The following is a 17,191-nucleotide window of genomic DNA, read 5'->3' as shown; positions in this document are numbered from 1 at the left end:
TAGTCCAATACTCAACCACCCAATTGGCCAGGTGGGATCCAGCTACCTAAACCACTGTGCCACCAACTGGCCCTATTTTATTTTGCTAGGGAGCACCTGCACTCCCCAGAAAGGACAGAAATAGAGGGAAAGGAGAAAGCACTCCCTGTGGGGAATAGTCATACCACAATACCTTCTCCTCCATTTCTCCCTCCTTTAGGGATTTCAGGTATATATATGTACCTGGTGTGTTTCTTAAGCTGCTGGGTCCAGGGCTTGAACCATACAGTTGGCTATATATTATCTTGCTGCCTTAACCACCAGGCTTTGGAACCATCCCAAAGTTAAAAACTTTCATCTTTACAGCACCCTCAGAACTTCATTACATAGACTAGACCAAGAATACTCATCACGAGTTTCCTCCAGGACAGTGTGCCGGGCCACTGTTGGGAGTGACTGTTTCTCAGGCTCTGACTCCCCAGCCATCATGTTACAAAACTCATGTTAACAATTCCTTCTTCTTGAGTGCCTATTATCCTACCTAATTATAATAATTGCATCCTCTTGAATTTTACAGCAATCCCACAGGGTAGGGATTATTCTCAATTTGCAGAGGGGGAAAAAAAATTGAAACTCATGTGACTTTCCCAAGGCTATGCAATTAGAAATTGGTCAGGACAGTGTTTGAGCCCAAGTTTGCCTTGGTTCCAAACTCCTGTTCCATCTACTACACTGTACAATCACTGTGCCAACTCGACACTAAGCACATCGATTCTTCAACCCATAGTTACTGCCTCCAATGCCCCCAATAAATATGTGTTGATGAATGAATGACTAGCTTGTCTCAGGCTGGCACAGTGGCTATACGGTGTAGTATTTGGAAAATGGTAAAACATGACGCTCTGGGGAACCAGCAGTTAGCGTAATGGCTATGTCGCTGGACTCCCACGTAGTCGACCGCGGTTCGCGTCCTGGACCCGGTGGCTTAAAACTCACGCCAGGTGCGTGTGTGTGTGTGCCCAAGATCCCGAGAGGAGAATGGAGGAGAAGGGATTGCGGTGTGACCATCCCCCCTGGGGGGTGATTTCTCGCTTTCTGTCTCTATGTCTCTCTCTGTCTGTCTGGCGAGTGCGTGCGCCCTATAGTGAAAATCTCTCAAAAAAAAAAAGAAAAAATGACGCTCTTTGGGGCTGGTCCTCCTGGGAACGTTTTGGGTTCACATCCAGAGACTTCCCTGAGTAAGCCAGACAGGTGCACATGTGCCCATGATCCAGAGATGGCTGAAGCTGGAGGTGGACTAGAACATCAAGAGCCTATTGGGGGTGCTGCCTCTCTCCCCTCTCTCTCTCTAGCTCATGGGATAAAAACATTTAAAAATGTTATTGGGAACCAGCAGTTAGCGTAATGGCTATGTCGCTGGACTCCCACGTAGTCGACCGCGGTTCCCGTCTCAGACCTGGTGGCTTAAATCTCACGCCGGGCACGTGTGCGTGCGTGCCCAAGATCCCGAGAGGAGAATGGAGGAGAAGGGATTGCGGCGTGACCATCCCCCCTGGGGGGTGATTTCTCGCTTTCTGTCTCTATGTCTCTGTCTGTCTGGCGAGCGCACGCGCCCTATAGCGAAAACCTCTCCAAAAAAAAAAAAAATGTTATTGAACAACTACTGTGTGGTCAGGAATTGTCGACATAATAATTGAAGATGCAGTGAGGAATAAAATAGACAGTGATTTGCCACTCATCGCATTTACATCCTATGGAAGAAGACAGATTATAAATAAATAGTATATTTTATGGTGATGAGTGATGTAACAACAAAGCAAGGAAGAGGAAAAGAGAGTGCTGAGGAAGTGGTGGAAGCTTCAACTTAAAATAGGGTCATTAGGAAAGGTCTTCCTCAAAAAGTGACACTTGACACTTAAACAAAGACCCACATGGGTGAAGTTTTGACCCCTGCAATTACCTGGGAGAAACATCATAGGACACAGTCAGCACCAAGACCCAGAGACAAAAGCCCAAATGCCCTAGGCATAGCAAGGAAGCCAGTGTGGCTCCAGTAGAATGTGCAGGGCAGAGAGAAGTGGGAAATGAGGCCAGAGAGAGAGGGGGGGGTAGGAAGAAGAGATGGATTGTGGGAGGCCTCCTAGCCCCATTGGCTTTCATTCTGAGATGTGACTCTGTGTGAAGGTTTTATGCATGGGTGGCATGATCTGACTTAACATTTTTAGAGGATTACTCTAGTGTAGCTGCTACCTAGAAACTAACCTAAGAGGGCAAAGATGGCAAAAAGGAAGAATAGGTAGAGGCTACTCAATAATCCAGGAAAAATGACTAACTTTGACAAGAGGGAGAAGTCAGACTGGATGTATTCTGAAAGTCAAGCCAGCAGGATTTGCTGAGGAAGGAAGATCCACCCCCCAACTCAGAGGGCATGTGCATTCACTAGAGGAGAGGGAGAGAGAAAAAGCACCCCTTAGTGGGTATGGTCACACTGCAATCCTTTTCGTTTCTCCATCCCTTCAGGATTTTGAGCGCACATGCACATGCACCTGGCATGTTTTTCAAGCCTCTGGGGGCTAGGATTTGAACTGCAGTTGGCCATGTGGGATGAATCCCCACGCATAGGACTTTACCACTGTTCTTAGGGACTAGCTTCGGGCAAGAGTTTTTGACCTGAGCAACTGCAATTGTGTGTTTACCATGAGCTGAAATAGAAAAGCCTAGGGTAAGAAGCAGTTTGACAAGAGGATGATCAGGAGTTGGCTCGGGGATACATTAGATCTGTTTGGCATGTTGTAAAGATCCCTATTGAACATCCAAATGGAGGTCTTTCTAGGCAGCTGGATATATGAGTTTGGAGATCAGAGGTATGAGGCTGCTGATAGCAATGTAAAAGACATCAGTTTACATATGACATTTGAATCCCTAAAACTGCATTAGAGTCCCACACATATCTGGTTTGAGGGAGGACAGCTCGAGTCAGGAAACAGAGCTGTGTCCACCAGTGTATGTCAAGGTCTCCTGCCAAATCAAGCCTTACAAGCACTGCTCCCTCATCTGTGAAAACACTGCCAGCAACCCCCAGGAAATTGGCCAGAAGTACTCAATATTGAAGGAAGTGGGTGTATCCAGATCTGCATATATGACTCCAGCAGATTTCCCAGACATGCGATACAGGATCAAAGAGGAAATGGTGATCTGGGATTATGCAAGAGACCAAGAATTCGTGAGTCAGGAGTGTGTTAAAGATGGCCGGAAGAACTTGGAAAAACTTCCAGAATGAGTATTGCAATTAGAAAGAGGAAGCAAATACAATCACAGGACCTTTACTGATTTATTTGGAAAACAGAAAAAAAAAAAAATGAAGAAAGGCTGCCCCCATTATATAAAAAAGGACCAATTGCAAGAGGATTAATGCCCCAATCTGCTATGCTTAGGTCCGGAGGGGATGGGGATATGAACGACAGGGTTCAGGTAGAATGATCAGTCCTCAGAGGTTTCCTGGGACACAGGACATTCAGTGTTGAAATCAGGGCAGTCCTGGGCAACCAGGATGGTGGGTCACACTAAGTGCAAACCAAGAGAAGGACTTCCTGGAACTGAATAATTTAGCAGTGGAACAGAAAATAACTAATTTCAGTCTGCTAGATGTAACTAACATCTTTCTCTCTCTCTCTTTCAATATTTTTGCTATAGGACACATGCACTCACCGGAGAGACAGACAGAAAGCAAGAAATCACTCCTGCAATCCCTTCTCCTCATCTCTCAGGAGCTTGGGCACACATGCACATGCGCCCAGCGTGAGTTTTAACCCACCAGGCCTAAGACTCGAACTGCGGTCAACTACATGAATCCAGAAATGTAACCATTACGCCATCTGCCGGTCCCTGTAACTAGCATCTCTTAGTGATGATCTTCCTCCCTGAGTTCTCACATGCTTAACTCTTTAATTTCTGAAGGGAATTCAGAATCCCTTTTCATAATCACTAATTTCTGATAGGACTGGTCAACATACTCCTGTGGTTTGGAGACACTGGGTAAGATCAAGGAGTGAACGTGACCAATAAAGGGAGATTGTCACAACTCGCAACCAACTGTAGTGGTCTTTTGAGGCCAGAGGATCATCTCTGAAGACAGACAGGGCCAGGTATTGGAGGTCTCTATTGTGTACCCTGTGGGCACACTTACTACTGCCATGTTGAGGGAACTACTGAGGTGCCAAGGTCTCCCCCTCTATTAGCTGCAATCCTGTGCAGTCTACACTCCCCAACACGTTATTCCTGCTCTCACCTGTCTTTGTGTGAACTGTTGCCTCTGCCTGCAATTTGCTTTCTGTCCAACATGCATGCACACACGTGCGTGTACACAGTCTCACTTCAGGGCTCAACTGAAGACATCACTTCTGGAGCTTTTTCTATGGTCATCTAAGCTCAGCCCCTGTCACTGTGTAGTGTCACTGCCTCTTTGCTGGCCTGTGTCCCCCCATCAGGGCAGTAGTTACGTTTTGTCCATCTCTAAATTCCACAGTATAACCCACCACTGGGTACAGAGAAGGGACTGTAATCATGTGAATGGCAGAAAAGGCATCTCTTAGATATGTTGTTGTTTTTATATATAATCACTTTTCCAAAACAATCGTTGGTCCTGGATATGAGTCAAATACAAAACATGTCATGCTTAATTAGGCAGAGCTTATTAGAGCTTAATTAGAGCTTATTCTGTAATAATGAGCAAGAAACCAAGAGGGAGATAAGGTATTGTGCATAATCACCTAGTATGCTGGCTTTACAGAGCACCAGCATGTCAGCCTTGGAACAGACCATCAAATCTGACTTCAAGTTTTTGCTCTAGGGCATGTGTGCTTACCCGAGAAAGGGCAAGTGAGAAATCACACTCCAAGGGAGATGACCATGCTGTAGTCCCTTCTCCTCCACTCTACTCTCGGGATTTGGGCTACACACGCACACACCTGACATCATTCTCTAGCCTCTGAGTCTGGGACTTGAACTGCAAGGCCGGCCATGTGAGATCCAGCCCCTTAACCTCCATGCCACCTGCTGGCCACACATCCTTGCATTCTACAGGTGCAGGAAGGAGATCTGGATGGGCTAAATGACCAAGGCCACCTAGCTGAGTGTGACAGAGCTAGGTTAAAGTCTAGTTTGGGGTTTACTTAGTTTGTGCAGGATAACCTCCCAATAGTCCCCTTAGACCACAGTTGTTTATTTACTTTCTCTTTTAAAACAATCATTTTAATTGTTCCTTACCCTTACTTCCCAGTGTCTGTCCTCAGACCCTCTAGAGCTTGTCCATAAATGTTAACAAGGCATGATTCCAGCAAGACCCTCTTGGCTGTCTGTCAAAAGCCAGAGAAGACACCCTGAAAAGAACACCATCCCCTGTGTGTGGAGGGTGGGTCTTCCCGGTGTCCTGTTGGTGGCAATGCCTAATCCTATGAGCACAGCTCAGGAACATGACGGGAAACACAGCACAGCATGCACGTGGACTTTTGCCACTTTTGTATTTTATTGTGGAACTGAGTTTTTTTTTTTCCTTTACATCAAATATCCTCAATGGAAGAGGGGATATTGCACACAAATATCATAAAAGCACTACATATTACTTTCACTGGAAACTAATTTTCTACATTAGATATGACTGAATAGGATAGAAGTGATGCAGGATTATAAGACATAATACCATACACAGCTGCAGACTGACACAAACACCATTCAGAACAAGAGAGAGGAGTGTGAAGTGCTTCTCAGCCAGGCTCAAGACCGCTTCTTTCCAGGGCTGGAAAGGCAGGGCTGCATGCAGCGCAGGAAAGCGTGACTCTGACCTGCCCCAGGGTGTTCTCGGAAGGGCAGCCCCGTCCTGATGCCTCTTCTCCAATGGCTCCCATTCTGGGGAGCTCCCCAAAAGTGCAGAGAAGCTGTTTATTATTTTTCCCTTCCTTTTCAGTTTTTGATGCTGCCTTTTCAATTAACTTCATAAAGTCACAGATTTTTTAAAAATAGTACATGGTTTTAATACCAGGTGATAACCTAATTGCTTTCAAAGAAATGCTCATCCCTAGGCTGCTTTTGGTGTGTTGTTCAGTTGGCCTAAAGACAAAGGCTTACAGTTCCTTTTAAATGGAAACAGGATCTTTTCTTCTAAATCTGAAGCGCAAAAAAATCAAACAAACAAAAAAATTATTATCCTAACTCACAGTATCATTACCGAGCAGGGACCTCCTGTGACAGGTGACTAAAGAGAGGCAAGAAAAGCAATTTCAGAATTGTAGAGCAGCTCCTGAGAGCTGAAATTTGGTAACAGAGGGAAAATGGAAGGTGGTAAAATTTCCATTAGCAAATCATTAAATCTTATCAAATGAGTACTGGACAGCTCCTAAACGGCATAAGCTATTGGAGACACTTAAAACATTCATATACACTGGGGAAACCATTCACTATGATATGTAACATTACGAAAAAAATTTTCTTTTTGAACTCCATGGAAAAATGGTGTTTAAGGGGGAGTCAGTCATTGTATCCAGTCCCACCACAAGACTGATAAAGCATGCACAGGGTTGGGGTTTTGAGAAAGGGGGTAGAATTGGTTAAAATTGAAAATGAAAGATCATCTCTAACATTTAGTCTCTGTAGAATTTTGTTTAAGAATACTACCAAAAAGGTCATGATCATGAGTGCTATTTCGATCAAATCTCACCATTTAAACAGAGTATAAATTCCTTCCACTCCAATATTCAATCTCTACAACTGGATTAGGTCATCAGTACAAGCAGAGCTCCTGGAAGTGCGTGTCCACCTTGAGCTCTCACCATGAATGTACATGGTACACTGTGATGGCTGTTGCTAAACTAATTGTGTACTTATGGAACTAGCAAAATTAGGTTAGTCACACAGGTAGGAAAAGGTGTCTGGAAACACAGGAGCAACCTGTAATGCAAATATTGGTTTTCCTGGTATACTCAGGCTCTGTGGTCATCACTGAGAACAACTGATGGGGAAAGGTACTGATAGGTTTTCTGTGAAAAAGAGCCAGCTGACTAGTGACAGTTTTCATATATTTTTCCCATTAAATCCCATAGCAGGAAAAAAAAAAAAAAAACAAGAAAAGAAAAAGAAATAAAAGGGAGTGGGGTAGAGTGGTTATAACTGAAGAGTGGCTATAAGTCTCCTAAGATGCTTGTATTTTTTTAAAATAAGATAATGTATACATTAAATAGGTTTAATTTGGGGAAACTGGAAAAGAACTCCATCTTCTATCAAAGAAAGATCAACCAGAGGTCTGGATTTGGCAAGGCTAGAAATCTCTTTCTCTTCCTGTGCTATAAACTCAATGAAATCCATCTTTGTCACAACGACTTTTCCATGATATGTTAATTTTTTGTACCCTTAATATGTTATTTTCAAAGACTTGAAAGAAAAAGGATAATAAATAAAGTTGCATTTCTAGAGAAGACTAATAAAAATAGAATTATTAATTTTCTTAAAAAAAAATTAAACATTTGAAAAATGTAATTCACAGCATTAAGTAGACTGCATAGGCCCTCAGTGAAGGGACCCTGAAGAAGCATTGTTTAAACCCTCATAGTAGTTAGCAGTGCAAAACATACACTTATCAGACAAAAATAAACCAAAATGTTAACTTTTAAATAAATAACTAACATAGAAAATAAATGAGGTCATTGTTCACTACTCCGTAGATCTTAGAGTCTGCAAGAAACACAGTGTGACAGAGCACAGCACAGTTGTCACTGAGAAGTTTGCCACATCTGAACACTGGGTCCAGTGATCAGCAACTTGAAACTTAGAGTCAGTTTAAATCACAATCTGGCTTCCCAGGTTCGTAGTTCAGTGACGGCAATGATGGACATTATTTTCTGAACTCTGCATGATGAACTGTAGGAGTTGGGAATTCATTTGTTTTCAATGTAGTACTTCTTTTATTTCTCTTTTTTTTTTTTTTTTTTCCAGAATAGGAAATCCCAAAGCAAATTTTGTGCTAGGGTTCTTTAAACTTGGCTCTTTTACCTCATGGTTGAAGATCTTGAAAGAAGTATGTATGACACCTGATGTACTTGTGAAGGCCCTAAGTAGTAGCCTACTAGTAGTAGCCATTCTTCCCCACTCTCAAATAGCACATATTCAGATTTTTATGTTATGGGAATCAAGGGGTGGGAGGTATCATTATTCCTGGTAGGTATGGATTTTTGATAAATATTATTACTGCAATATCAGACTTCGATCTTGTCAGAACTTCAAAAAACATTATTCAATTTTTGTCTTACGAAACACTTAAAAAAAAAAAAAGACTATCACTTGAAAATTTTCTTTGCATTTTCCTGTAAATGAAAACATTTGTTAAAAAGTTCATCTATGAAAAGTGTTCACATATCTAAAAAAAAATTCTTCTGTACACTTGTTCCCATAATTAGGTTGAAATTAATGGAAAATTTAAAAAGCCAATGTAAGACAAAGGAAGGTAAATACTGTACACTTGCTGAGAACCTCTTCCACCATAAGATTCACTGTTTTCCCAGTTCTGATCATAGAAGCCATTTCAATCTTGAACTTGCGGTGGTAAAGAAGCAACGAGAGGTGCAACTTGTTTGGCTGAGGGGCCACAGGTGCACTGAAGTGGTATTCAACACACACGACTCAGCATCAAACTGTTGGACCAGTCAGAGCAGCTTCTAGTACCCCCACACGCGCGCACATGTGCTCCTTTAACTGGAGTTATCTATAATCCTACATGGATGTTTTATAAACTTGCTGTCTCACATTAAAAAATAAGTGCATCAAGTATCTTTGTACATTCAAGTCACTTCCTAAGGCAAATTGTCTACCGTATGTACTCCCAACTGCTTTGGTATTTGCTTCAGTTAATCGGGGTGGACTCAGGTGTTGTCGCATGCAGGTTACTTGACTCAGAGTGGACTACGTGGGTGGACAGATGCTGGGAGCATGCCTTAGATCAATCTATTCGTGTGTTTAAAGGGTCTGAGAGATATGAATGGGGCTCAAACCACTTGTATGACCAGTCTACACTCGCTACATCATGTCAGTGTACAGCCTTCAAATGGAAGGAGCTTAATTAAGGCGTGAAAAATCTCACATGCCCTCACAACAAGTTTTGTTCTTTTTGTTTTCTTCCAGTCAACTTGTTTTAGAAAATTAAGACCCTTTTTGATGACTCAAACTGACAAAATTGGAAAATGCCTACACAGACTATAGAATACCTATTGCCTGAGAAAGTGCAGACCTAATTGTTGGTTCTTTTTTCTCCTCATCCCACCTTGCTCTCTCTTTTTCCCCCTGGGTATCTCACCAGAACTCTCCATCTTTACATCTCCTTCTCTTGCATTCTTTTTCTTTCTCATTCTTTCCATCTCTCTCTTCCCTGCATTCTCTTTGTGAGCTCACTCTTGCTCTCCCTCTCACTCTCTTGCTCTCTCCCCCTCTCTCTCTAAAACAAATGCCTCTACCTAGCAGAAGTCAGTTGGGTTGGCTAGTGCATGGTTTCCAAATGTTCAGCAGAGATGAACTGGGGTAGGTAATTTTGCAGTAACTTGAACCCTATTGTGGGAATACTGTTACTTCCCTTAGCAATCAGCAAAAACTGAGAAACAGTAGTGACTTGCATCACCATGACACAGTATAGCATTTGGCAGGTAACTGTTGAGCAACTTAATTAGATGAATTGACTTTTTAGAAAAGGTGGTTTCAAATTGAAGAATTTCTGGAAACAAAGTTCAAATCCTGTGGTGTGGCTGGCCTTGTTTTTACAGTTCAATCTTGCATGCAGGGAAGGACTCATCTTGCATAACCACTGTGCTGCTGCTTGCTAAAACCATGATGTTGAGGTCTTGCTGTTTCTCATGGGTCTCCTGGTACCACTCTCTCATCACTTCTGAGTCATGAGTTGGGATCAGAGTAACCTGCAGGGAGAGAGAAAAGAGCTAGATAAGGGTAGAGACAGAAGCCAAATGAAAAAATAGGACAGTAAGAAGGTATTGATGAGACCAATAGAAAATGATTGGGAGAGCTAGCTCTGTAGTGCAGTAGTTAAATGCTTTATGTAGGGAGCTGGATTCCACGTGGCTGGCCATAGTTCACGTCCCAGCCCTAGAGGCTTGGAAAACACATGTGCATGAATGCTTAAATCCTGACAGATGGAGAAATGGAGGAAAGGGATTGTGGCATAGCCACATTCCATTGGAGGGTGCGTTCTCTCTCTCTTTCTGGAGAGCACATGCATCTTCTGGTAATTAAAAAAAGAAAGAAAAGAAGGACCAGCAGTTAGCATAATGGTTATGTCACTGGACTCCCATGGAGTCGACTGTGGTTCGAGTCCTGGGCCTGGTGGCTTAAACTCATGCCTGGCGCATGTGCGTGCATGCCCAAGATCCCGAGAGGAGAATGGAGGAGAAGGGATAGCAGTGTGGCCATCCCCCCTGGGGGCGGGGGTGATTTCTCGCTTTCTGTCTTTCTCTGTCTTTCTGGTGAGCACACATGCCCTATAGCAAAAACCTCCCCGAAAAAAAAGAAAAGAAAAGAAAAATGTGAACAGAGGAAGTTTTTCCATTTTCCTAAAGAAATGCAAAGTATTTTTCAACTTACAAGTCCTAGGAGCCAGAATAAAGCTGCCCAAAAAAGCTAATTTTTATGGGAGGAGTTGAAAACTGGAACCCAAAGCAACTAGTGACTTGTCAATTTATCTATATTCATGGTCAGTTTTTCAATTATTTAGTGTTAAGAAAAAGGTGCTTCATTTAAGTACATTTCTTGTATTTTCTTTACAGAATTGGTTAGTTCTGCATAAAAGATACTGCACAGTTAATCCAAGGAGTTTTAATTATTAGCATAGCTCAAAGCCCTCAGGAGCCCACTCATTATGTGTAACTAATATTTTGTTCTGAGGACAAAGATTCATTTCTTTAATTCGTGTGTATGGCCGGGAATGGGGTAGAGTAAGGTTGTTGTGTGAAGACTTGAATAGTTTAAATATATTCATTAAAAGGCCACTGGATGGTTCTCATTAGATTTCCTATGATTAAATAACAATTCTACTTGAAGTTAGGCAAACACAATTTACTAGCTAATTCTGTGCAGAACTATAAGTAAAATTTAGATAAGCAAAGATCACGGCTGAGTTAATAAGGAGTGGTCCACAGCCCGACATGATGTTTGGGTTGGGAGTGTCCCCTCAGGTACAGTTTTCAGCAATGTTCCAGCACAGCTGATTTTCTAAATGGCACATTCCTAGCTTCACTTTTCTTATAAAACACTAAGGAGTAGGTACCAGATAGTGGTGGTGCTCTGTGAGGCAGCCCCCTGTGGAAAGATTGCCAATTACCTTCTGGAGACCTGCCTGGGAACACTAGGCACATGTGTGTCCGCAATCCAGGCTGGCTGAGGCTGGACAGAGATCACAGCATCAAGATTCTGTCAGGGGTGCCATATCTCTGTCTGTCTTTCTCTCTCTCTCATGGAATTAAAAAAAAAAAAAATCCACCAAGGAGTAAAGACAATTGTCTAGTAGTTATCACATGAAAATATGACCACTTTGATTCATACTTCCAATACTACTGGTATACTAGAGAGACAGGCAATAGATGCTGAACCCATTTTGCTGATAAAGGAATTATGCCTTAGGTAAGGCTTGTTGGTGATGCTAAGAATACTATTTTAGACAATCTTTTCTCTGTGTTAAGCCAACCTTGTCCTCAAAAAATTTCATGTATGACAGATTCAAGAGGTACCTCCTGTAGCTCCATAATCATAAGGGCACCTCTTTGAACGTGGACCCCTCCCTCTGCCTCTGGACATAGTTCAGTGTAGACACTGTCCTGGAACTCTTACCTGCATGTTGCTGCCCCACTGAGCCTTCCCTTCCAACAAGGCATCCAGGACAGCCCGGCTAGGTTCCTCAGCAGCAGGATCATTCCCACTCACCACATAGTAGGATGACCTCACTCTCTTGAAAAACTCAACATCAACGTTCTTACTATTGCTGTGGTTGGGAATATAGCACAGGTCCAAATACACAGGGAGTCCTGGAGGCACAGCTGACGACTTGGTTGTCTTGGTGGCTCCTGGTCCTTTGGTAAATAAACAAAAGCAAAGCAAGGGTCACAGCAACGTGAAGAGACCCACATATCCAGGACACCTTCCCAAACCATCTATAGGAAGGTCCTCTGGGATGGGCAAAGTGGTGACAATAATTCAATTGCCTTACTAATTTGTGGGGAGCATTTAACACTAGCAATTTGAGAAAAATGAGGGAGTCGTCAAAAAGTTCACGGAAAATGTATACTATTAAAAAATGCATAAATTTCAAAGATTGCACCAAAATAAACTCATACTTTAATTACATTTTTCCACAAGTCATTTTATATGGCTTTTTATATCTCAACAGAAGAAATGAACAATGGGATGGTTTCTCTTTGTAGACAACCCATTAGGAGGTAGGAAAAGTTTTAAGGCCTTCTCAAAAGATGGAACTAACCAGTAATACCGCTCCAAAAGGAACTACCAACATACATCTTAATTTGAAAAGTGACCTAAAAACAGATTTTCAAAAGGAATCACCTGCATTTGGCAAACCATAGTTACAAGATCTTAGTAATTTACTTCAGAGTATCATTTGATAGCAATTTTGCCCACAGCTGAATACTACGCCTAACATTTGGCCTAGTAAATGGTTCAGATATTAACCCTGCATGATTTCCAAGACCCTCAGCACCTCCACCTCATTCATAAATTAATGAAACGTTGCATTCTCTCCTTAGCATAGTCTCTGAAACATAAGCCATCTCTCCTGAGATAAGGCTGGACACTGAACTTTGGCAGAGGAAGGTTCAGAAAGATGAGGCTTTGTGTATATAATCAGGACATAACAGACTGGGAAAAAGGGCATCTTGCAGCCAAATTTCCCAGTCTAAATTTAAAAGGCCAGAGAAAAATAGATTCTAGAAGTTTCCTAGACCTTGTTTGGTGAATTGGTGTTTTTAGCTTGTTCCAGTTAGAAAGTGTAAACTTTCTGAAACATTACTAGAGCCAGCCAAGGCAATGGTTCTTTTTCATGATCAATGCACTTTGGACACTTAACACTGAAGGCCAGACCTTGTCGTCCAGAGTGTGATCTCATTGGACTAGGGTTGGGGCCTAAACTCCATGCAGTTTAAAAAGCCCCTTAGGTGACTCTCATATGTGGTTGGCTTGAGACCACTACTACGAAGCCATTGGGGCTTACTGCTCTTTTCTTTCTCCATGGGATGTTAAAAGACTGTTACAGAGTTAAAACCACTAGTAAATTCCATCAACTGTCTAGTTTTATTTTTAGGGGGTAGGGAAGTAATAAAATCAGCCAAACTGATACTTGGATAACTGACTCACTTTATGACTAGATTAACAGGCCATGTTTATATATCTGAGCTGAACACCCTCAAAATACCCACTCGGGGCCTCCTAAGGAATTCTGACTTGTGGTGAAAGTTTGAGTTACAGTTCTAATAGTGAAACATATCTGCAAATTCTTCTGTCACTAAATCACTACCATCAATGCCAAATGATACTGCTCCGGAAAGCATAAACTGAGGAACTTGTCATAAGTCACCCCAGATTTGTTTTAGAAATAAATTCATAGTACTATGTTGCCTTTTTAGAAATAGAAAACCATCTTCCAAGTAAATTAATCATTTTATGATCTCTTTAAATGTCCAAGAAAGTTTTTTTGAAAAATCACTTGTGTGGGCTAGGGTATATATGTTCTGGCATGCTGGTAGTACATTTCAGTTGGTTTTTATTTGTTTGAGTAAATTTCATGTTTTCTCCTAAAGTCAGTTGTCAACTCTTTCAGACCAAGGGATTAATTATCTAGAGGTTTTCCATTCAGTCTAAGGATGAACAAATTCAGTTTCTTTTCTTTGTGTATGTAAAAAGACCCAATCTGATGGGAAATGAGTCCTAAAATAGATGCTGTATATAGTTTAGAGTAAAAATTTACAGCTATAACTAGTACATAATAAAGTATACTGAATTTGAGTGATTCGAAGTTTCATCTATCAGATTATCCCAAATAAGTCAGGAAATGTTAGTAAATTATTTTTTGCTTCATATATTTAGGTCAATTTATTACTTTGTGAACCATGATCTAAAATCCCTAGATAATTGTGTAAAGCAAATAAAATGGATTAATACAATTCCTATGATTGGTTTGGAACTACAAAATGAAGCTTTGTTACCAAAACCAATCCCATCAAAAACACAAGAAATGGGCCAAAAGGTGACATGGAGGTTAAGGCACTGGATCCCACATGGTTAGCTGTGCAGTTCGAGTCCCAGACTCAGTGGCTTAGAAATCATGCTGGGGATGTGTGGGTGCATCCCCAAAATTTCGAGAAGAGACTGGAGGAGAAGAGACTACAGTGTGGCCAACCCTTGGAAGGTGATTTCTCACTCCCCTCCCCCTGTTTTTCTCTGGTGAGCACATGCATCCTATAGCAAAAACAAACAAAACAATACAATAGAAACAAACAAACCCTAATAAAGAGACGCTGATTAACGTGGGAATTGGGACCAAAACCAGAAATTACTTGAGGTCGAGAATATCTGATCCTGCCAAGAAGAATTTCAATGTAAGATAGTAATCTTACATTGAAAGTCTACTCGTCTACTAGTGAGGTCCTGGGGTAAGAGGACAATAAAAGAGCTTCAATGTTTTTCTCTCAATTTGTACTGGGTGCTCATTAGTCAACTGAAAATATGGATTGTCAGCTGATAATAAAACAGAACATTTCCTTTATAATGGGGTCCTCCTGGTGATTTTTCAATCAAATTTTAAAAAATACTTAAAATTTTTTTATTTAAAAATTGCAGGGTTCTGGGACCAGCAGTTGGTGTAACTACGTTGCTGGACTCCCATGTAGTTGACCACGGGTCGAGTCCTGGACCCGATGGCTTAAACTCACGCCGGGTGCATGTGCATGTGTACCCAAGATCCCAAGAGGAGAATGGAGGAGACGGGACTGCAGCATAGCCATCCCCCCGGGAGATGATTTCTTGCTCTCTCTCTCTCGCAGCGTATCCCCCCCCCCGGGAGATGTTTTCTTTCTCTCTCTCTCTCTCTCTCTCTCTCTCTCTCTCTCTCTCTGTCTTTCTGGTGAGCTCACGCGCCCTATAGCAAAAAACCTCTCCAAAAGAGAAAAAGAAAAATGCAGGGGTCTAAATTTTGAAGGCTAGACTTGGTGTAGAACCTCAGGTTCTCCCTAGATCTGTGGGAGCTTCCAGCCTGTGTCACCTCAGCTTGATTCTGGGGCCAGCATGGCTGAGGCCAATCTTCCCAAAGAGCTTGAAACACACATCCTTGGTACCAAGGATTTAGGATAGGGCTGCAGTTGCTGTGTTCCAGAACAGTACACACCCAGGAATCCCAGCTGATGAATCACACTGCTCAAGGTTATGATATACTGAGCTAACCCCAAGCCAAAGGGCCACACTGGGCTGATATATATTTATATATACCTTTGGGCAGAAGAGAATAGTAACAGGAAGACAAGGTGACAACTTATGCTCTCTTATCTTGCTCATACCAAGTAAAACGGGGAAGTGGAAAGGCTCTAAACAAAGAAGAACGGTGGTGATCTACATCAGGGCCCTCCACCTTACCTGCAGCTGCAGTCTTTACCGATTTAGATGCGGAGGCATTGGCAGCATTCTTGGTCTCCTTGTCTTTCTCTTCCCCACGTGCAGCTTTGACCTCAGGAGTGGTGGTAGTTTTCACTGCTTTTTCCACAGATTCTTTCTTCTTAGGAGAAGCCACTCTGGATAACTTATCTGAGGATTCTTTCAAGCCCACTGGTTTTGGTGAAGCTGCCAAGGGCTTGGACTTCCCATCACCCTTTTTGACAGGTGAAGATGACTTGGTCTTTGTACCTGGCTTTTTAGTTTTGGTCTTCTCTTTCAGGTCTTTCTTCAGAGCTTTGCCCAGGTTCTGCTCAATGGCCAAGGCCTCTGGGTCCACCATGGACACGTCTGGGTGCCGTGGAGAAGGGCTGCGGTCCTGCATGGGGACTGGAGGTGGGTCCATGTGTTTGTATGTGACAGTTTTGTCTGTAGGGATGGTTTCTGACTCATCTTCAGAGTCAATATTTGCATCGGCTGTGATGGATGGGCACTCTTCAGTCTCCGGGGGAACATCAGAGTCAGTCTGGGATGGGGCAGACTCACTGACTGAGGTGGGAGGGGTTTCATCACACTGTCGGCCTTGTTGCTTCCCTCCAGGAGGTGGTGGGGCTCCTCCTGATTGAGTGAGGGGCTTTTCAGATTCATCAGTGGGGTCTTCACTAGCAAACCACTCGAGAGGATTGGGATTAATGAAAGAAGGTGAAAGCTCTGTCTTGGGATGCTTGTATTCACAGGAGGACACAAGGCATAAATCAACATCCTGGCGGGCTTCCGAGGGGGACTTCTTCTCTGCAGTGTAGCATCGGTCTGAAGCCTCATAGGAATATGTAGACGTCTGCGGGGTTCTAGTGATATTCTCTGTAGTCTCATAACAGTACGTGGAAGTATCAGGGGTTCGTGTAGTTTTTGTAGATGTCTCATAGGAGTAACTTTCAGACTCTGGGAAACTAGTAATTTTCTCAGTAGTCTCATAAGAGTAGCTGGAGTCCCCAAGTGTGTGGACACCATCCTCGGTGTCATCATAACCATTGCTGATGTCATCCAGGAGCCTTCTAGATCTCTCAGTCTTCTCGTAGCTGTAACCACTCACTTCAGGGGTTCTTGTCTCACTCATCTCATATGAATACCCACTCTCTTCAGGGCTCCGTGTGGTCTTCTCAGTAATTTCATAGGCATAACCGCCATCTTCAGGAGTCTTGGTGGTTTTCCCAATCGTCTCATAGGAGTAGCCACTATCACATGGAGATTTTGTGGTTCTGTCTGTCTTCTCATAGTAATAGCCACCTGCATCAGGGGTCCGGGTAGTTTTCTCATAAGATTCATAGTCATAATCTTCTTCATCTGGGGACCTGGTTGCTTTCTCAGGCTTTTGATAAGCATAGCTAAAGTCACCAGGTGTCTTCCCACCACTGTCTTTCTCCATGCCAGATGAAGTCAAATCTCTATTCAAGGCTAGATGGTGTTGCATTGTATCAAATAACATTGAGGCACGGAAGCCCTAGGGCTCAGCATATTG

At 42.6% G+C, this 17,191-nt stretch overlaps 1 protein-coding gene across 1 annotated transcript in view; it reads right to left on the bottom strand.

Moving 5' to 3' along the window:
- Positions 1–9,389: 9,389 nt before the first annotated feature.
- Positions 9,390–17,191, bottom strand: part of MAP1B (microtubule associated protein 1B) — a 114,365-nt gene continuing 106,563 nt past the window's right edge. The window contains 3 exon segments of the mRNA XM_014584137.1: positions 9,390–9,926; positions 11,851–12,089; positions 15,658–17,187. Of these exon segments, the coding sequence (XP_014439623.1) occupies positions 9,771–9,926; positions 11,851–12,089; positions 15,658–17,187 (1,925 nt within the window). The 3' untranslated portion in view covers positions 9,390–9,770.

Source organism: Tupaia chinensis, unplaced genomic scaffold (genome assembly GCF_000334495.1).
Source record: "Tupaia chinensis unplaced genomic scaffold, TupChi_1.0 Scaffold145717_1, whole genome shotgun sequence".
Classification (NCBI taxonomy): domain Eukaryota; kingdom Metazoa; phylum Chordata; class Mammalia; order Scandentia; family Tupaiidae; genus Tupaia; species Tupaia belangeri.
The sequence above is the reverse complement of the archived record's forward strand: the minus strand, read 5'-3'. Positions and strand labels throughout refer to the sequence as shown.